Source organism: Cryptotermes secundus, unplaced genomic scaffold (genome assembly GCF_002891405.2).
Source record: "Cryptotermes secundus unplaced genomic scaffold, Csec_1.0 scaffold304, whole genome shotgun sequence".
NCBI lineage: Eukaryota > Metazoa > Arthropoda > Insecta > Blattodea > Kalotermitidae > Cryptotermes > Cryptotermes secundus.
The window spans coordinates 1860830-1878803 of record NW_019721521.1 but is presented as its reverse complement, the minus strand read 5'-3'; the positions used below and the strand labels follow the sequence as shown (position 1 = coordinate 1878803).

Here is a 17974-nt window from a genome sequence, read left to right as displayed (position 1 = left end):
GCGTAAAGCTGAGCACTCACCTCCAACCAGTGCCAAGGTCAAGAAAATGTGGATCTATACTTCCATTTCCCCAGATGCCTTTATGGCGTGGTGCTTAATTAGTTAAGCACAGGGACAACTTTACCTTTTACCTTGCGATTTTCGAGATAATTTAGGAAGAGAGGGCAAAAGCAGAAGGATCCATACTGTGGTTGCATATTTCCTAAAACGACTGCTACAAATAGGTTTACTGTTTTGAAAATATATTTAACAAAAGAGTGCATGGTTTTCGTTTTAAGTACAAATGTTGGCACTGTCCTTGAACAGTAATTTTTTAATTTTTTTTTTCTAGCGTATCGCTTGTAGAACTTACAGACACAGTGGCGGTATTCCGGTTATACTGAATTATGAATTCGTTTATGAGATTTGAAGTTCCTTCGGCGGGTCGTTACCATCCACTAGAATAAATACTGTCTTACCCCAGAAGAACTCAGGTTAATGAATTCATTTAGACGCGGTTGAGGAAACGTAACTTTTATGACGCATTTCAAATTTACTTTGTAAAATTTTCGTCTAGAGATGAAATTCCACTTTTATAATAAAATTATATTACTTCCTTAGAATTACAGAGCGGAGATCGCAGGCAATGAAATCCTTCTAGTTCTATTACATTCTAGTGATTCTTCATTAAAATATGTTTCTATATTTTCTTAAGTCTTCCAAATGACTCGTTTTCGTGAAATTTCAAATGCAAATTTTGTAGAAATTTTTTGTTTTCTCCATACTTGCTTCAAGTTTAATCAGCCTAAACTATTTTCAATGAAGGCGCAGCAATGACCAAATAATATAATGAGGACGCGATATGATTATTCAGAAAGTGAAAAATAAATATTACGGGAACGGAAGGAAACCGACAGTATCATACACCTCAGTTTTGGCCACTAGAATTCCTAGATTGGTTATGCGGGACCTGAGAAACTGTGTGGCAGCCAGGCGATGGCCGTGACCAGCCTATCTACAAGTAGACTTCAGTAGGCCTGTAATATACGCGAAGTGCGAGAGTTATTATTCAAGAAATTCAGGTTCCTCGTTGAATTACGATAATATCTGACTGGGAGAAAGTACCCCAGAAGGAAATGTATATCCGGTAGATGCCCAAGTGTCTTGAATACACAGCTCAGCTGTGTTTGTCTTAATTTCTAGGTCGCGCAGTTGACGTGCTGAAACCACTGAACACGTGTTTGCAATTACGGTTCCTTTTGCATGGAGGCCTTTCAGGTATTCAGGTTCTTGTTTGTACAGTCCACTAAGCGACTCAACCCTGCCTTCCCCTTTACCGACATGGCGACACCGACCGCATTGATGCAGCGGTAGAATTATATTCAGTAGGTAAAAGCAAAGCTGTCCCAGTGTTAATTAAGCACACTGCCATGAAGGCATATGATGGAGTGGATATGTAGCTCCACGATTCTTGACTTCATCACTAGACTGAGGTGAGTGGTCAGCTTGATGGGGAAGTCGTCACTGGTACTCGTTGGTTAGGAGGCTGGGTGGGCCTCAGAGCCGGTCTGGACGCTATGGAGTCGGCCCCACCGCGAATCGAACAAAGGTCGTCCAAACAGTAGCTCGTCGTTATAGCGACTGTTTTTTTTATTGCTAGTGGGGTGGGACTAAGTCCCTTGTACTGCAGCCACTTCTGGCCTATTGTACCAGCCCCAGATGATAGGTGAGGGTGATTGTGGCGCAATTGGTGGAATGAAGGTTGGCAGGGGAAACAGAAGTACTCAGAGAAAACCTGCCCCAGCCCCACTTTGTCCACCACAAATGCCACTTGACCAGACCCGGGATCGAACCCGGGCCGCGATGGGAAGTCAGCGACTAACCGCTTGAGCTATGGCGCGGCCCTATGATTAAACTTACATTCAAGAGGAAACTGAATTGCGTCTTGCCCGGTCGACATTGCCTGGGTTGTCACGAGGGCACAATCCCATTAACCGTTGTAGCACGTGTGTGCATCTGTTACGTATTAAGCATAGCGATGGCCTCTGTGTTATAAAGCTAGCTGATACGAAGTCCACAGGATTTTCCATCCCTGAAGCTCGACATCCTACTACATATAGGAGCATGAGCGATCGATCGAAGCGAGCTTACGACAGGATAACATTTCGAAGTTAGGTTTCTTCCTTTTCCTGTCCACAGAACCTACGTTGAATCAAGGCAAGACACACAACGTCCATACGAATAGAGCGCACCTACATATTGTGATATTAAACAATACATCACGACCCATATCCAAGGCAGTATTTAGCATACAAATTAACACACTGAAGCAGCCCCCAGGTACACAATACTTTGAACACAACACAGCTCTGGCCGAATAGCATCCACACCATGAGAGGCTAGAAACAACTTGGATTCAAGTGATCTACCGCACATCGGAACCTTCAACTCCATAGTAGGAATTTATTCCATATTCTCAATAATGTTATAATATTATTTAATATATTTATAATATGTTTAATACTTTTACTATATTTTGTTTATTTTAGTCGTATAATATCTAACTCTTTGTTCATACTATAAAATTTTATGTTTGTAATATATACAACACACTTTCAATTACCTCCACTAATATTTAAAATACAGATTCTTGTATACTCTACTATTTACAATATTTATCTATATTGTAATTTTCATCATACCACAAGGCACAGTTTTCTACAACTTTTATAATATAGATGCATTGCACTATAATAGGGATCCATATTGAGATTTCAATTAACTTTATCTTATTTATTATTTGCACTGCCTGATGATGGCCCCATAAGGACGGAAACATGTAGCGGTAGACAATAACATTCACTCTATATCATATTGGTTTTAATTGTAATATAATTTTTCTTGTTGTGTTGGCGGATACGTTACCTAACCACACAGCTATAAGATTGAGAGTTTGTAGTTCATAATGTTTTATACTGAGCATAGTGGTCATTTTTTGAAATCTATTTTTATAATACGAAGAGGAAGCGCTACGAGTTCACACTGTCTGTCTTCAGAGAGTACGATTATTAGACGGAAACCCCAAATTTGCGGGTTCATATTGTAAAACACGCCAAGCATTGCCCTCAGATTCCGGAGATAGGATGGATGTGGGACTGCTATAAGAATAATGAACATTAATTCCTCCCGGGATCAGAAGGGTGAGATATAGCTGAATGGTAGCAGCTTAAGGTTACGTGCGTTGTATTGTAAGCTTAGTGCGATGCCATTCTTCGCGTTTATATTGATAGATGGGTCAAGTAGGCGCACCATTAATGCAAGACGAAACTATTATCCAAACACCGAATTTGGAACGAGACTAGGAACATTCTTGGTTCTCCATAGTTTCCAATGGGACGTCTTTCTGATGCTTGGGTTTTCATTATAATTAACCTTTGAATTTATTTGCATAACTGAAACTAGATATTTGAAGATTTCCGCTTAAATAAAATGTACCTTGTGAGCCGTTCCTATCCCTCGAGTTGTATAACACACGTACGAATACGTTTAAATCACGGATATAACGGTGCAATACAGTTCATTGAGAAGTCAAATATAGTTCTATCTGACATACAATACCATTCATTGCCTTCAAGCCTATGAATGATGATGCCTGAATATTTTATAGTTCTGAATAAAACATTAGCTTACAACCTATAGTACTATTTATTGTAAGCAAACCAGTAGAACAAGAATTTCAATTTATATGTAAGACTTGACGTTTTCACGGCGGTAACTATGAAAAATGTCGTCTTCTTGGATGTGGCTCCGTGTCGATCTTATGTGAACCGACGTTTCGGAGGAACGTATCGCCTCCATCTTCAGGGTAGAAAAATCCGCGAGCGAGTAACCAACGTGAACAGGTGGCTGAAGACTGAGCCACCAGTCGAAAACACCCAGCTATAAAGAAAAGGAAGGGTGGCTGTTTTCGACTGGTGGCTCAGTCTGCAGCCACCTTCTCACGCTGGTTCCTCGTTCGCGGATTTTTCTACCCTGAAGATGGAGGTTGTACCAGCTCCGGGTTATAAATGGGTATTTGGTGAATTGAGAATTACCAGGGGAAACCGAAATGCCCGGATAAAACCTACTCCAGTGCCACTCGTCTGCCAGGAACCCCACAGGACCTAATCTGGGTTAGACTCCTGGGTACTGCGATGGGAAGCCGGCGTTTAACAGCCTAGGTTATGCCACTGTCTTTCAGCTCGCATTCGGTGAAAATCCCGCCTGGTATCTAGTCTAGGGTGATATACAGATGGATACTCCTCTTTCCTCACAAGGCAGACCCTGTCTTACACAATGCAGAATGTTATTCAGTTGTCATACGTCAGCAGGAGTGCTGTTCAATTGCCATATACACGAGAACAACACAGCAGTGTCGTTCTACTCGTAACCATGCTGAAACCCCACACTAGTCTTATTGGGGAATTGCTCTTACCGTGTTGTGTTCGTTGTTAGCTTCTTATGTTCATTACCTGTATTATCTATGCATTATAACGTCAGAAAGAATGAATGAGTGCATATGACCGCATTCTTGTCTCCTTGCATCACATAAACATAATGATTTCATTTGATTCATAAGTGTTTGTGGTTTGAGTGCTTGGCGATACAAGAGGTATAGACGAAGGAAAGCGACAGAGAACTGATTTCTAACAATTGAATACCCTGACGGAAGTAATTCACTTGTCACTTTTACAGGACAACGGTACTGTAATCAGAAGTACACACGAGATTACAACTGCGCATTTATCGCCATTCATAAGATGAATGGACCCTGTAATTTTGCCTTATGTCTACTCTAACATAATAACTCATGAGGCATGAAACCGCATCTGACATATTCTTTAAAATGGCCCTTTCAGAAGTCAGTAATCCGTTGCCTTTACAACCTCTAAATAACATGCTCTGCCAGTCGTAGGAGGCGACGAAAAGTGAACCTAGTGCCTGGGGGATATAAATACGGGGACCTGGTCCTCCAGGTTTGGAGAGTTTCGAATTTGAGAAAATAAAATATGATCATGAGTCCCGCGGGACATAAACCCGAGAATGACTAGATTGGCGAGGACCAGCAGCATCTGTAAACGACAGACCCATCCTGTTATGTAAGGACTATAACCGCAAGTGTTCAGTTGAAAAAAAAAATACTGGTCGTGGGTCTCAAGGGGCTTGGCGCAAAGACGAACTGATCGGAGGTAAACCGCCTGTCGTAAAGTAATTCTGACTCCAAGGAAACTTAAGAAACCTTGCCGTTACGCAGAATAAGTATTCTGGATGCTGCCGTGAAGGCAGTATATCTTGATAGTAGACTTTCAGCACTGTTCGTCGTCGTAATTTACGTTTCGAATTTTCCTTAATGTGATGTAAATCTACTGCTTTTATAACCAACTGTTGTTTTCTAGATCGAAGTTGAAAGAAACAACAAACATCAACAAACATGAAGAACATAGAACTTTTTTTTTATTATTGCTAGTAGGGTGGGACTGAGGCCACTTCTGGCCTATTGTACCAGGCCCGGATGATAGGTGAGGGTGATTGCGGAGCAATTGGTGGAATGGAGATTGGCAGGGGAAACCGAAGTACCTGCCCCAGCGCCACTTTGTCCACCACAAATCCCACTTGACCAGACCCGGGATCGAACCCGGGCCGCCGCGGTGGGAAGCCAGAGACTAACCACTTGAGCTATGGCGCGGCCCAAAAGTTAATGTGATGTAAATCTACTGCCTTTATAACCAGCTGTTGTCTTCTAGATCGAAGTTGAAAGAAACAACAAACATGAAGAAGATTGAACTTTATCAGAAACAAAGTAAAGCACAACAAGAAAGTAAAAGAGTATTGAAGGAAGATTCTTAGTAGAAACTGCTATGTTGTTCCCTGTATGTTCTAATGTTGAATATAGAAGTCATGTCTTAATGTCCTTGCTGCCTGTTATTTTGTTTTTCTTTCGTTATCGTAGAACAGAAAAGTGACTCGACAGTTTAAATTATTCTTGATAACTACTTCACTGGCGCGAAAATAAAGTTAGGGTCCTAAAAATTAAACTTTCCTTTGCACAATATTATGTCTGTTTTATAAAGACTCACGTTAAAATAATGTTAAAATAGATTAGCAAGCTTTCAAAGGATGTGACTTTTAGTGGGCTATTAAACTGTGTAACAGTACATATGTTTGTATTTCATACATTATGATACTGTAATCACATTTTCAAAAATTACTGTGCAATTTTATAACTATCCAGCGTGTAAAGCTTTCAATTTTTTTTAAAGAAAAAATGTTACCTAGTTAAATTTATGGGGAATAATTCTGATGAATTTTCAGAAAATCATTTCTGTCAGTCAATTAATAGTGATGATGCCGTGGACGTTCGATAGATCGATTTGACTTTTGTCGCGGATATAAGAATGAAATTTGAGAAAGTACATTTCTCTAAGTCTTCTTAATGGCCGCGCCTTAGCTTAAGCGGTTATTCGCTGGCTTCTCACCGTGGCGGCCCGGGTTCGGTCCTGGGTCTGGTCAAGTGGGATTTGTGGTAGACAAAGTGGCGCTGGGGCTGGTTTTCTCCGAGTATTTCGGTTTCCTCTGCCAATTTTCATTCCACCAAATTCTCCATCATCAAAATCACCCGGGGCAGGCTACAATAGGTCAATCAGTGACCGCCGTGTCGAGTGGACCCAGTTGGACTCCACCCCCCCCCATAAAGCGAATAAAAAAAAAGTCTTCTTAAATGCGGGCTCTAAATGACGTGCTGCACGCTTAATAGATTGACCATAAAACTTGTTTGTTAAATTAAAAGCGCTCTGTGCGAAACGCATACAGAAGAGCGCTAAAGTAAACTAGTGCTAAATAATGTTTTCCTTCAAATTTTACCACATAGACTCAATGTCGCAAATTAAGGGAGAAAACAGATTGAGGATGTTTGAGAACGAACTGCAGATGTAAATATTTGGATCTACGAAAGACGAAATAACAGAAGAGAGGAGAAGTTTCACTATGATGAACTACGCAGTGTTTACTGTTCGCCTAATATTATTAAGGTGATTAATCGTAAATCCAGAAGAAGTGACATGAGTGGGACATGTACTATGGAGGAGGTGAGAATTGCGTACAGAATTTTGGTCGGAAAACCTTAATGAAAGACACAACTTGGGATATCGAGATATAGATAACGAAAATACGTATAAAATTGGTTCGTTATGGGTGTAAACTTGTATCAACACAATGAGTACATGGTCCAGTGACGGACTCTTAAACAATTTAATAAGTAAAGGTATCCCTGTAACAAGGGGGCACGCGGTAACGTAGTTTATTCAGGCACTATGCTACAAGCCGGAAGGTCGCGAGTTCAAGTCCCGATGAGGAGATTGGATTTTTTCAGTTGACCTAATCTTTCCAGCCGCACTATGGCCCTGAGGTCGACCCAGCCGCTAACAGAAATGAGTACTAGGAATTAATTAAATATTTTTTCTGAGGAGTAAAGCGCGGCCGGCGCTTAAGGCTGACAACCTTACCGCCATCTTTGAGCCGACTGTCTAGATAATGTGGGACCCTCAACGTCTCACAACCCCATGGGCCTTCACTTCCTGTTACAGGGATAGCTTTACTTTTTTTTTAATTCTTGTAACAGGCCGTGGAGGCCCATAGGATTGTCAGATATTGAGTCTCCCATATTTTATAGACTGTCGGCTCAGAAATGGTGGTGAGGTTGTCAGCCTTACGCGTCGGCGCCCTTTATCCCCCAGGAATATTCCGGATACTTACTTCTGTTAAGGGGCCCATACACGTACGACTCTGGCTCGGCGAGCTCGGATTAATTTCACCACAGACGCATGAGCTGACTCCCAACTTTGTGACCCGCACACGGACGAGTTTGGCTCATTGGAACCCGAGCCGAGTCGGACTCGTTCGTGTATGGGCCCCTTTAGAGGCTGAGTCGATCTTAGGGCCATAGTGCGGTTGGAAGGATTAAGTAAATTGAAAAATTACTCCTCATCGTGATTCGATCCCGCGACCTTTCGGCTTGTAGCATAGTGCCTCAACCGACTACATTACCTCGTTCCCCCTACACTATTTAGTGAACCTTTAAATAATAACAGAAAACGGTAGGGACTTCTTGACCAGCAGAACACCATCATTTATTCAAGAAAGGTTTCCGCACTATTAGATTAATTAGTTAGTTAGTTAGTTGGCTAGCTAATGCATTAATATGTGGAGTTAAGTCTGTATTCTTAATTCATTACAGAAATCAATAACTAACATGTATTAATTCGCTTAGTGGGGGTGGAGTCCAACTGGATCCACTCGGCACGGAGGCCACTGATTGGCCTTTGTAGCCTGCCCCGGGTGATTATGATGATGGAAAATTTGGTGGAATGAAGATTGGCAGGGGAAACCGAAGTACTCGGAGAACACACGCCCCAGCACAACTTTGTGCACCACAAATTCCACTTGACCATACCCAGGATCTAACCCGGGCCGCCACGGTGGGCAGCCAGCCACTAACCGCTTGAGCTCTGGCGAGGCTAAACTAACATGTAAGTGAAACATATTCATTAAAGCCTAGGGAATAAGCGACATTGTTCTTCGGGCGTATTTATATTTTCTGTTATGTTTCTCAAAATATATCAAGCGGACCGATCTTTGTAACTGAGATGCATGTCGTTTTCTTGGAGGTAGAAATAAATAATTTTTATACCATTTGAGGTTTGTCGCTGTTTTCCTGAGTCCCTCCAGGTAAATAATGGGATATTACCTCGATTAGGCCACGACCGCTTCCTTTTACATCCTTTTAAACCCGTCATGCTTCATACCAGCCGACACGTAATAGTCTCCATTCTGAAAATACTTCCTTCAAATCCATGGAAAGAAAACAGTCATACCACATGGATGAATTTTGCTCTTAGAGCGAAATGCCTCTTGTAATATCCCGAAGTAATCTCGTAAATATTTCTAAGTGGGACGTGCAGAAGGACCATTGGTTGTGTAATTTTGGTATGGTCTATGTTTCCTTTGAAAGTTCTAGAAGTTCGACGTAGTACGGTACATTAAACTGTATCTTTCTTACCCGGCGCCTGATTGTTAGGCAATACGAAACAGTACCAAGGTAGTTACGGAAACAAATATTGCATACTGTGACAGTAAAAGGAAGAAGGCAAAGTTGTCTCTGTACATAATTCGTTAAGCATCAAGCCATGTAGATGTATGGGGGAGTGGACATATAGTTCCACCATTCTTCGCTTCTACACTAGATAGAGGTGGGTGGTTATATTCACTCTCCGACCGCTGCACCCCGGTAGCCGCCGGCACCCATTGGATGGCCCGAGCCGGTTTGGACGCCGTGGAGTAGAGACAAATTTATTGTCCATACTAGGAATTGAAACCCCGACCGTCTAGGCAGTAGACCGTCGCGATGCCAACCGAACTACCCCGCATACTGTGACAGTACATCCAATTAATTATTTTGAATTGAATTAGATTTACGAAATATTTGTAATAACCAACGAAGGTACTAAGTGTATATGTCATCCATGAGACTACTGAAAATTGATTAAAACAGACTTGGAAAGAGTTTACTGACGTCTAGTTTGTAACGCCGTATAGTCTAATTCATAGTTCAGGAGGTAGCTGTCTTCTCTGTAACGTATATACGTATCTGCTGGACTGTACGGCGTCACACCCCAGAAAACAGTAGCGTTAATAGTCACCATTATGAGACCTGGAGGAGTTTAAAAGACTTGTCCTGCGCAACATTTGACACGGGCCTCTCCTTGTTGAATCAGGTTCGTATAATGGAAAATGCGATGTGGTGAGAAGAGCAGTTACTGCACGCTCGCTTTTACGCAGTCTTAAATTGTGGTTCCTCATATTTGTGTAACTTAATGGAATAGGTAAATACCGTTCCATCCCGTACCACGGAAGCCTGTTTGTGAGAGGTGCTATGATAATATTAACGGCGTGTACGTCTTATTCTCCGAAGCCCCGTATGTAATGAGGCCTCCGTGTTTAACAGGGAAATTTCGAGGTGTGACTAGGAGCTGGGATAGCTCAGTCGGTATAGCGACTCGTTACTGCGTGGAGGACGGAGGTTTCGGCGTTTGAGTCCCTGTTAGGCAAGAATATTCACTTTTCCGCATTCTCGAGACCGGTTTTGGGGTTCATCCAACCTTATATACAATGGGTATCGGGGGCTCTTTACTGGGGTTAAAGTGGCCGGAGCGTGAAGCTGACCATTCACCTCCAACTAGTGCCGAGATCAAGAAAACGTAGATCTATACGTTCACACCTCATACGCCTTCATGGCGTAGTGCTTAACACCTTTACATTTATTTCGAAGTGTGACTATTAATTTTTAGACCAAGCAAATATTTAGGCTACGAATAATATATCAAAGAGCAGTTATGATCCCAATATTTCCCTGTAATAGTTGAGAAAAACTTATCCGAAATTCGATTCAAGTACTGCTTGTGGGATGGGACTAAGTCCCTTGTACTGCGGCCACTTCTGGCCTATTTTACCAGCCCCAGATGATAGGTGAGTGTGATTGTGGAGCAATTGGTGGAATGAAGATTAGCAGGGGAAACCGAAGTACTCGGAGAAAACCTGCCATAGCGCCTCTTTGTCCACCACAAATCCCACTTGACAAGACTCGGGATCGAACCCGGGTCGCCGCTGTGGGAAGCCAGCGACTAACCCCTTGAGCTATGGCTTGGCCTTCGATTCAAATACCTTAGAACCTTCAATCATCATATTCACTGAGGAAATATTTCTACAGTATTTCCTGAGAATGGGCGATTCAGTATACCTCATTTTTGTCTATGTTGGACGTTGCCTGTTGTGGTATGAGTTTTTGGTGTGCATTGGGGTAACTGAACGGTTTAATCTGAAATTAAGACCATTATTTTAAAGCAAAAGAATATTCAGTCCGGAGACTGTTTTAGCAGACTTGCCGACGGACTTAACGTCAATTGGTACAGAACTAGTCTTGACATGAGGCCTTTTGTTTCAGCCTACCGGTTTCATGTACATGTCGGTCCCGTATTCCTTCATGGAGGAGGTGTATGTGGTTGCTCGCTGGGACGTCGGCTACAAGTTCTGTATCCGCATCGTCGTCTCGGACGGCTCTCTGCTACTGCAGGTAAGAACGGCATACATTCATACGATTGTGCTGTAAGGAAACTAAACACCGTGGCTTGAGTCCACAGGCGAACTATACCGACCGAGAGACCGCCGCTTGTCGGCGAAGTTAGTGCCGACTTCTGTGGATAGAGTGTGTCGCGTGGTCAGCGCAACGAATCCCCACGGCCGTTACTTTCGGTTTTCTAGACCGGAGGCTCTATTTCCTTGAAATAGCTCTTCAGTTATCCTCACGAGGCTGAGTGGATCCCGTTCCAGACCCACTACTTCTCAAAAGAAATCTGGTAGCGCCGGAAATCGAACCTGGACTTCTGGATCTGTAGCCAGGAACTCTGACCATTAGACCACAGAGGCGGTCCCACGATTCTGCTGTAACGCATCGAAATTAGTGTTGCTAACACGAAATTTGAGATCTTGAGATAATATAAATTAAGAAAGTTAACCGCAGTACAAAGGATTCCTATGGTCTCGGTTTGTAAGGATTGTAATCACACGCGAGGTTTAAATGTTTGCGCACTTTTTTCATCATCGTCAATGATCCTACTACATATTGCAGCTTCATTAAGTAAACAAGTACGTTCGTTCACTTTCGGGGTTTCCCCTTCATTTTAGCTCTACCATTGAAGATGATTCGCACAATTCAGCATTGAGGGTCATTCGTGAAGAGCTTTTGGAGGGAGTTTAAAGGTACCGTCAGTAATTTTATTTTTGTTTCGGATTTAAATTGTTTGGAGATGTCATCTCTGAACAGTGGCTTAAGTCTTCATAATTAATCTCTTCTCTGTCTGGTGTACCGTGCTGTAACATGAGTTCTTCCAACTGCTTATTCGTGTTTTAGAGGAGACAATTCTGGTGTCAGTCGGGGAGAATATTTGTGTTATCCCATGGGGTCGTTACGGGGTTTCAAAGAAAGAAGAAATTTTAAACGAATCGTTGACCGAATTGAGGCTAGCAGTTTTCTGATGTCTTTGGACATTTCCAATTGGTTGTTATGAATATCAACACTCACACACCGAGTGTGGGAAAATAAATCGCTCTGGCAAAAGGATTCTGCTGCTTCCGCGATCTGGAAGTAAACATGGCGCTGCCGTGGATGAAACAAGGGGGCGATAGGGCCGGGCTGAACCGAAGCTTTCGCCACAGTGATTCCAGAATGTATTTTATTATTCTTTCTTTCTTTTCTTCCTTCCTTTTTCTTTCTTTTCTTCTTTCTTTCTTTCTTTCTTTCTTTCTTTCCTTTCTTCTTGCTTTCTTCCTTTCTTTCCTTCCTTCCTTCCTTCTTGCTTTCTTTCCTTCTTTCTTTCATTCCTTCTTTCTTTCTTTCCTTCCTTCCTTCTTGTTTTCGTTCTTTCTTTCCTTCCTTCTTTCCTTCTTGCTTTCCTTCCTTCTTTCTTTCTTTCCTTCCTTCCTTCTTGCTTTCTTTCTTTCTTTCCTTACTTCCTTCTTGCTTTCTTTCCGTCCTTCTTTCTTTCCTTCCTTCCTTCTTGCTTTCTTTCCTTCTTTCTTTCATCCCTTCTTTCTTTCTTTCTTTCTTTCTTCAAAAACGTCATTTAAATCCGCGAATTACCTCACCCTATAAGTGTAAACTAGTCTCTTGAATTCTTAATGCATGTAACCTTCAAACGAAGGCGCCGTAAAACAACATAATCTGTTTGTATTTTACCCGTGCATGGTACTGCACACTTAAATGATGTTTGGAGACGTCTGGTATTGCAACATATAAACCCTGACATTTAAACGTTTTCTGATTGAGAAGCAAACAGACAAATATACATACCAACTTCATGGTACAATGTCCTCCATTTTCAAAAATTGATAGTCACTAAACCTAGTCCGCAAAATACTAGTTTTTGTAGAAACGAAAACTTGTCTCCATGTTCACAAAAGAACTTGGAATTTGGATCTGTTCTTAGTCATTTGAATATTGCAGCTGTCTCCCCTAGTCCATTAGGTAATGCCATCAGATTTAAAGATAATGAAAACATTCGCATGGTCGCCATATTGTTGCTTCAGTTGCGGCCTTAACAAAAGTCGCATTTTTTTCGAAGCTGTATTGACATACATAATTTAAAATTCCTACGCTAGGTTCTGCTAGTGTCGTTCCCACGTCACAAGTTGTTACGTCCGCCATGTAGGCTAATTACTGGGGGTCGGCATTAAAATTAAAAAGTAAAATTGGAATGAAACAGAATAGCGTTTGAGAGTCTCCTTGAGCAGGGGTCAGTGACGTCAGACAGCCATCCACTTGGCTTCCTATTCTCTTAACAAAGGAACGACAGGGGCACAAAGGAATGGTCGCTTTTGTTTGTAACGTATCCTGGACCCTGTTAGATTATTAGTCGCTCTGAAGCGAATGAGGGAGAGCTTCTTTTTTAGGCGCGTTCGCAGCCCTGCAGAGCCCCTGTTAAAAATCACTCGATCCGTCTGTTCGTCGCTGTGACTGCACGCATGAAACTACTCGACCACTCCCTCATTTTTGTTACGAAATTTTATTGACACGAAGATTTATCAAACCAGTCCAGTTTGGGTTAAAATAGGTAAAAAATAGCACACTACATGAAGACGTTTTTCTACATAATTTTCAAGTATAACTATTTTATTTTCATTTCAGCGAAAATATTTCGAATGATCGTTGTAGAGATCAATCATATGCTTATTTTACGGCCACGCAATTTTTACGTAACTCTTGAGGTTTTTCCCAGATAATTGAATGAAAGTAACCCTGTATGTACATTCTCGAACTCTTTTATTCTTGAAGAAAGTCGTCTTCTGGGTTTTGGCGTCGTGTATTCTTCGTTTTGCCCGACGTTTCGGAGGAACGTATCGCCTCCATCTTCAGAGCAGGTGAATGGCTTGTGAATGCAGAGAGCAGTAGCTCCTCCGAAACGTCGGCCAAAACGAAGAATACACGGCGCCAAAACCCAGAAGACGACTTTCTTCATAGTCATCGCAGTGAAAACCTCAAAACTTACATCTTTTATTCTTGATCATAAAAAGTCAACCTACACGAAAAGAACTATTTATTTCGGCGTATGACGGAAATTATGAGATAGAAAACGAAATAAATTCTTGCATGATTTTAAGCAGCTTTAAAATCATATTTGTTTTATTGTTAATGGATTGGTTTATTTCATAAGATTTTGAGGCATGCCAATCTTGAACAATTTATTTATATTTAATTTTCTTAGGCCTAATAACTGTGAATACCAAAGGCTTGATGTTTATTATTCATTCATCATATAATTTTGAGTTCTCGCTGATTTTAATTGGTATCAACCATTAATTAAAATTATGGTATTAATTTAATTTTTGTTATAGTGGATTAATTAATTGCAATCTCAGTTGTTCAGTTTATCTAAAATAAGGATGTTTCAAAATTAAAAAAAATATATATATTACTTCACTTTATTGCATTAGATATATTTTATTTTTAGTATATTTTTTGCAGAACGTGGATGTTGTCATTCCATTTACTATTCATTTTACGGAACGCGCCTCTTATACGTGTGTATACACTGTAGAGTTCTGCAGTCCTGTTCATATCTCCCTCGTCGAGATATTGAATTCCCTAGTAACAGAAATTAACTTGTCTCAGCATCGCAGTTTAATCCACAAATAATGAGTCGTTTTACTTTTCAACCGATACGTCAATTCTATTGCATATGGAGGTAACCAATAGTTTCGTCTCTTTGCTTGGAGGATGTATTCTCTTCCAATGCATGGTTTAGAGTGCTCTCTAATCTGGCCTCATATATTTTAATGAATCCGTCCTTCTTTCGCTGGATACTATTGGGATTATAAGTCTATATAATTAAAGGATATAATGAAAGGCCAAGTTTATCCATTATTTCTAAAAGATCCTTCCATTTTGTTCTGCAAAATATTTCTTTGTGCCTAGTTGAAAACACTACCCTGAGATAGGCAATGCCTGGCGGGCTGCAGAAAACCCTCAGTGTGTAGGCCATGTAGATTATATGCAGGCCAAGATTTGAAACAGTACATTTCGGTACAGCTCTGCGGCTACGCCCACTCCACCTGTATGTTCGAAAATATAATAAGAGCTTCAGGCATTGGACAGGTATCGTAGGGGAGTTTCTTGACGGTGTGCAGGAGGATAATGAAACCAAATATAGGCTATCCTGTGTTTGTACTAATGTTTTCCTTCTTTTGTGTATGCATTATTAATGCAGCACCTCATATTTCCTAAATATTTTCTGTCTGCAGACCGAATTTTATTTCGATCCTTTTCTTGTCATAGATAATTTATGTTTAGGTGCCGTATAAGGGCATTGACCCTACTAAAAGCTGTAGACCCTAAAATCTTAACCGTGTTTCCTTTCTTGTTTTCATTTTCGTTCTTGAACATAAGTCATACTTTTAAATTTATAATTTTTTCTTTTAAAAGTTGTAGGCGCATCACATATAATTAATATCTGGGTTTTTCGTTAAGCGCGTATAAATTAAATACGGATTTCACGCGAAGTTGCTTTCATCCATTGATGAGAACAAAGATATTGGGTGGAGTGCCATGATAGAATCTTCCTAATTTTTGTCCTTTATGAAAGATAGGGCCAATTTCAGAATTTGTTCATCCAGTTGAGCGGAGGCGCAGAAAGTTACACAGGACATTTGTGATTGACATTGAACTTCCCTTTGAAGACCTAATTATGGGCTGACTTCATATTTCAGCATCTTAGAGTTTGTGCAACACTGATGCTGAAGCTTACTTAACCCGGAACTAAATTATATTTACAGTATTATGCTTCCTAAAAAAAAGTGTCCAGTAGTTTAACCGTATATTGATTTTATCCCCTTTGGCGCTATAGCCCCAATTCTGACCTTGGCCTACCTCCGTGAAACTTTCCATTTCACTTCAGTTTACTAGATCTTAGACACTCGGTAGAACTCCTTGGGCGGGTGATCAGCTTGTCGCAAGGCCTCTACCTGTACACAAACATAGAAAAACGCACACACATACACAAATACTAAGCACCCATGCCCTGAGTGGGATTCGAACCCACGGAGGAACATACATGTACATGGACCGAATGACACCAAGAGCCTAGCTGTCCTTGTAGATAATGGAATGTAGACTAAACTGACCCACAATTTGCGTGGGCCTATGTTACCTTGCAAAGAGCAGAGTGGTGTAAGGCAGATAATGGGTTCTTAATTTCTTCCTTTAATAAACCCACCACATTGAATCGATTATTTTTTCTGACGGGCAGTAGAATGCTGAAAACACCTTTCACAATATGGCTGTGTATCCGTAGCCAAATTGTTCGTGGTAGGAGTGTTTAGAACATGGATGCAGTTTGTCATTGCATAGTTACAGTGGAAAACTCCGTGCGTTGGAGAACCATCTTAAAACAGAGGATGCTCTGTGTGTCAGATTTTGCCGGAACATTTCACGATCTCCAGCAGAGGTCGGAAGGTCAAACATAACGGTAACGAATATGACCTTATTTAGAAAGTTCTAACTTTGAATCTCGTCCTAAGAATTGGTGTTTTTTGTTAATATCTTCAATCGAATGGCAACACTCCTGAATTTTCCTTATATTTACGGCTGAGATAAAGACTCTTGCAATAGTTCAGACAGTAGAATTGGTTCTGGATCCTTCCTAATCAGTATTCGTCATCCTTCTGATATCTGAACTATATTGCTGCTGCACCTGATATCACAGAGCTGAGCCCCTCTTCAGGATTTGAGAAGACCTGACTTTATGCGGAGGATTAATTCTGTTTTCTTTTGTATGGCATGGACTGAGGCTACGAACTTTATGGATATCGATGATGTCTGTAAAAGGTAAAAAGATAAGATGTCCCTGTGCTTAATTAATCAAGCATTATTCCTTGAAGACATATGGAGGAGTGGGGGTATAGCTGTAGCATTCATGACCTCGGCACTAGATGGAAGTGAGTGGTCAGCTTCACGCCGCGGCCGCTTTATCTCCTGGGAAAGAGTCCCCCCCCCCAAATGACCATTTGATGGGAGACTGGGCGAGCTCCACAGCCAGTCTGGACGCTGTGGAGAAAAAGGTCTCTTGCTCCTGTTGACTATAACAAAAAGAAATTTAAAGGAGATACTCACAGCACGGTGACAGAAACATCCCCTGTAAGTCCGGAGTAAATTTATTTTTACACCGATGAAGTGTGAATGGTTTCCGACTTGTATTTTATTTCACCGTTTTAAGAAGTTCAATTTTTGTTACGATGCTTTAGCCCGCTATGTAAAGTGACAAGGTAGTCGAAATATTTTTCTTTATGTAAGATTTGAGGCTTTCACGGCGGTGACTATGAAGAAAGCAGTCTTCTGGGATTTGGCACCGTGTATATGTGGTGTTAACCGACGTTTCGGAGGAACGTACCGCCCCCATCTTCAGGGTTTACCGTTTCTCACGGTGTTGTCGCTTGCAGATTTGTTATACTTTTTCTTCTACCCTGAAGATGGGGGCGATACATTCCTCCGAAACGTCGGTTAACACCACATATACACGGTGCCAAATCCCAGAAGACTGCTTTCTTCTTTTTTCTTTATGTTTGATGACGATAATTCCTTAATCATATCTGAGAAGATGAGATTTGGTATGACCGGAAATAATAAACGTGCTTACGAATGCATGTGAATGATTTTAAGATACTCAGACTATCAAGTGAAATGTTTACGTTTTCGAACAGAATAAGTATATACACAATACTTCTATTAATAATAATACTATATTGACAATGCTGATGTGTTAAGTTATATTTTCAACATTTAGAAGGACAGGAATTATCTGCTGAAACCTAGGCGGAGAGAAGTACAATGATTGGTAAAAATGTCAGTACGAAG

The 17974-nt window shown here is 41.1% G+C and overlaps 1 protein-coding gene and 1 long non-coding RNA gene across 3 annotated transcripts in view; one reads left to right on the top strand and one right to left on the bottom strand.

Annotated features, from left to right (window-relative positions):
• Window positions 1–17974, top strand: part of LOC111875455 (C-Maf-inducing protein) — a 267590-nt gene that overhangs the window by 126617 nt on the left and 122999 nt on the right. For both annotated transcript variants that reach the window (XM_023871719.2, XM_023871717.2), the window contains exon 2: window positions 11015–11143. In XM_023871719.2, the coding sequence (XP_023727487.1) occupies window positions 11015–11143 (129 nt within the window). The remainder of the gene's footprint in view (window positions 1–11014; window positions 11144–17974) is intronic.
• The window catches only part of LOC111875456, a 134651-nt gene that overhangs the window by 18287 nt on the left and 98390 nt on the right, over window positions 1–17974 (bottom strand). The window lies entirely within an intron of this gene.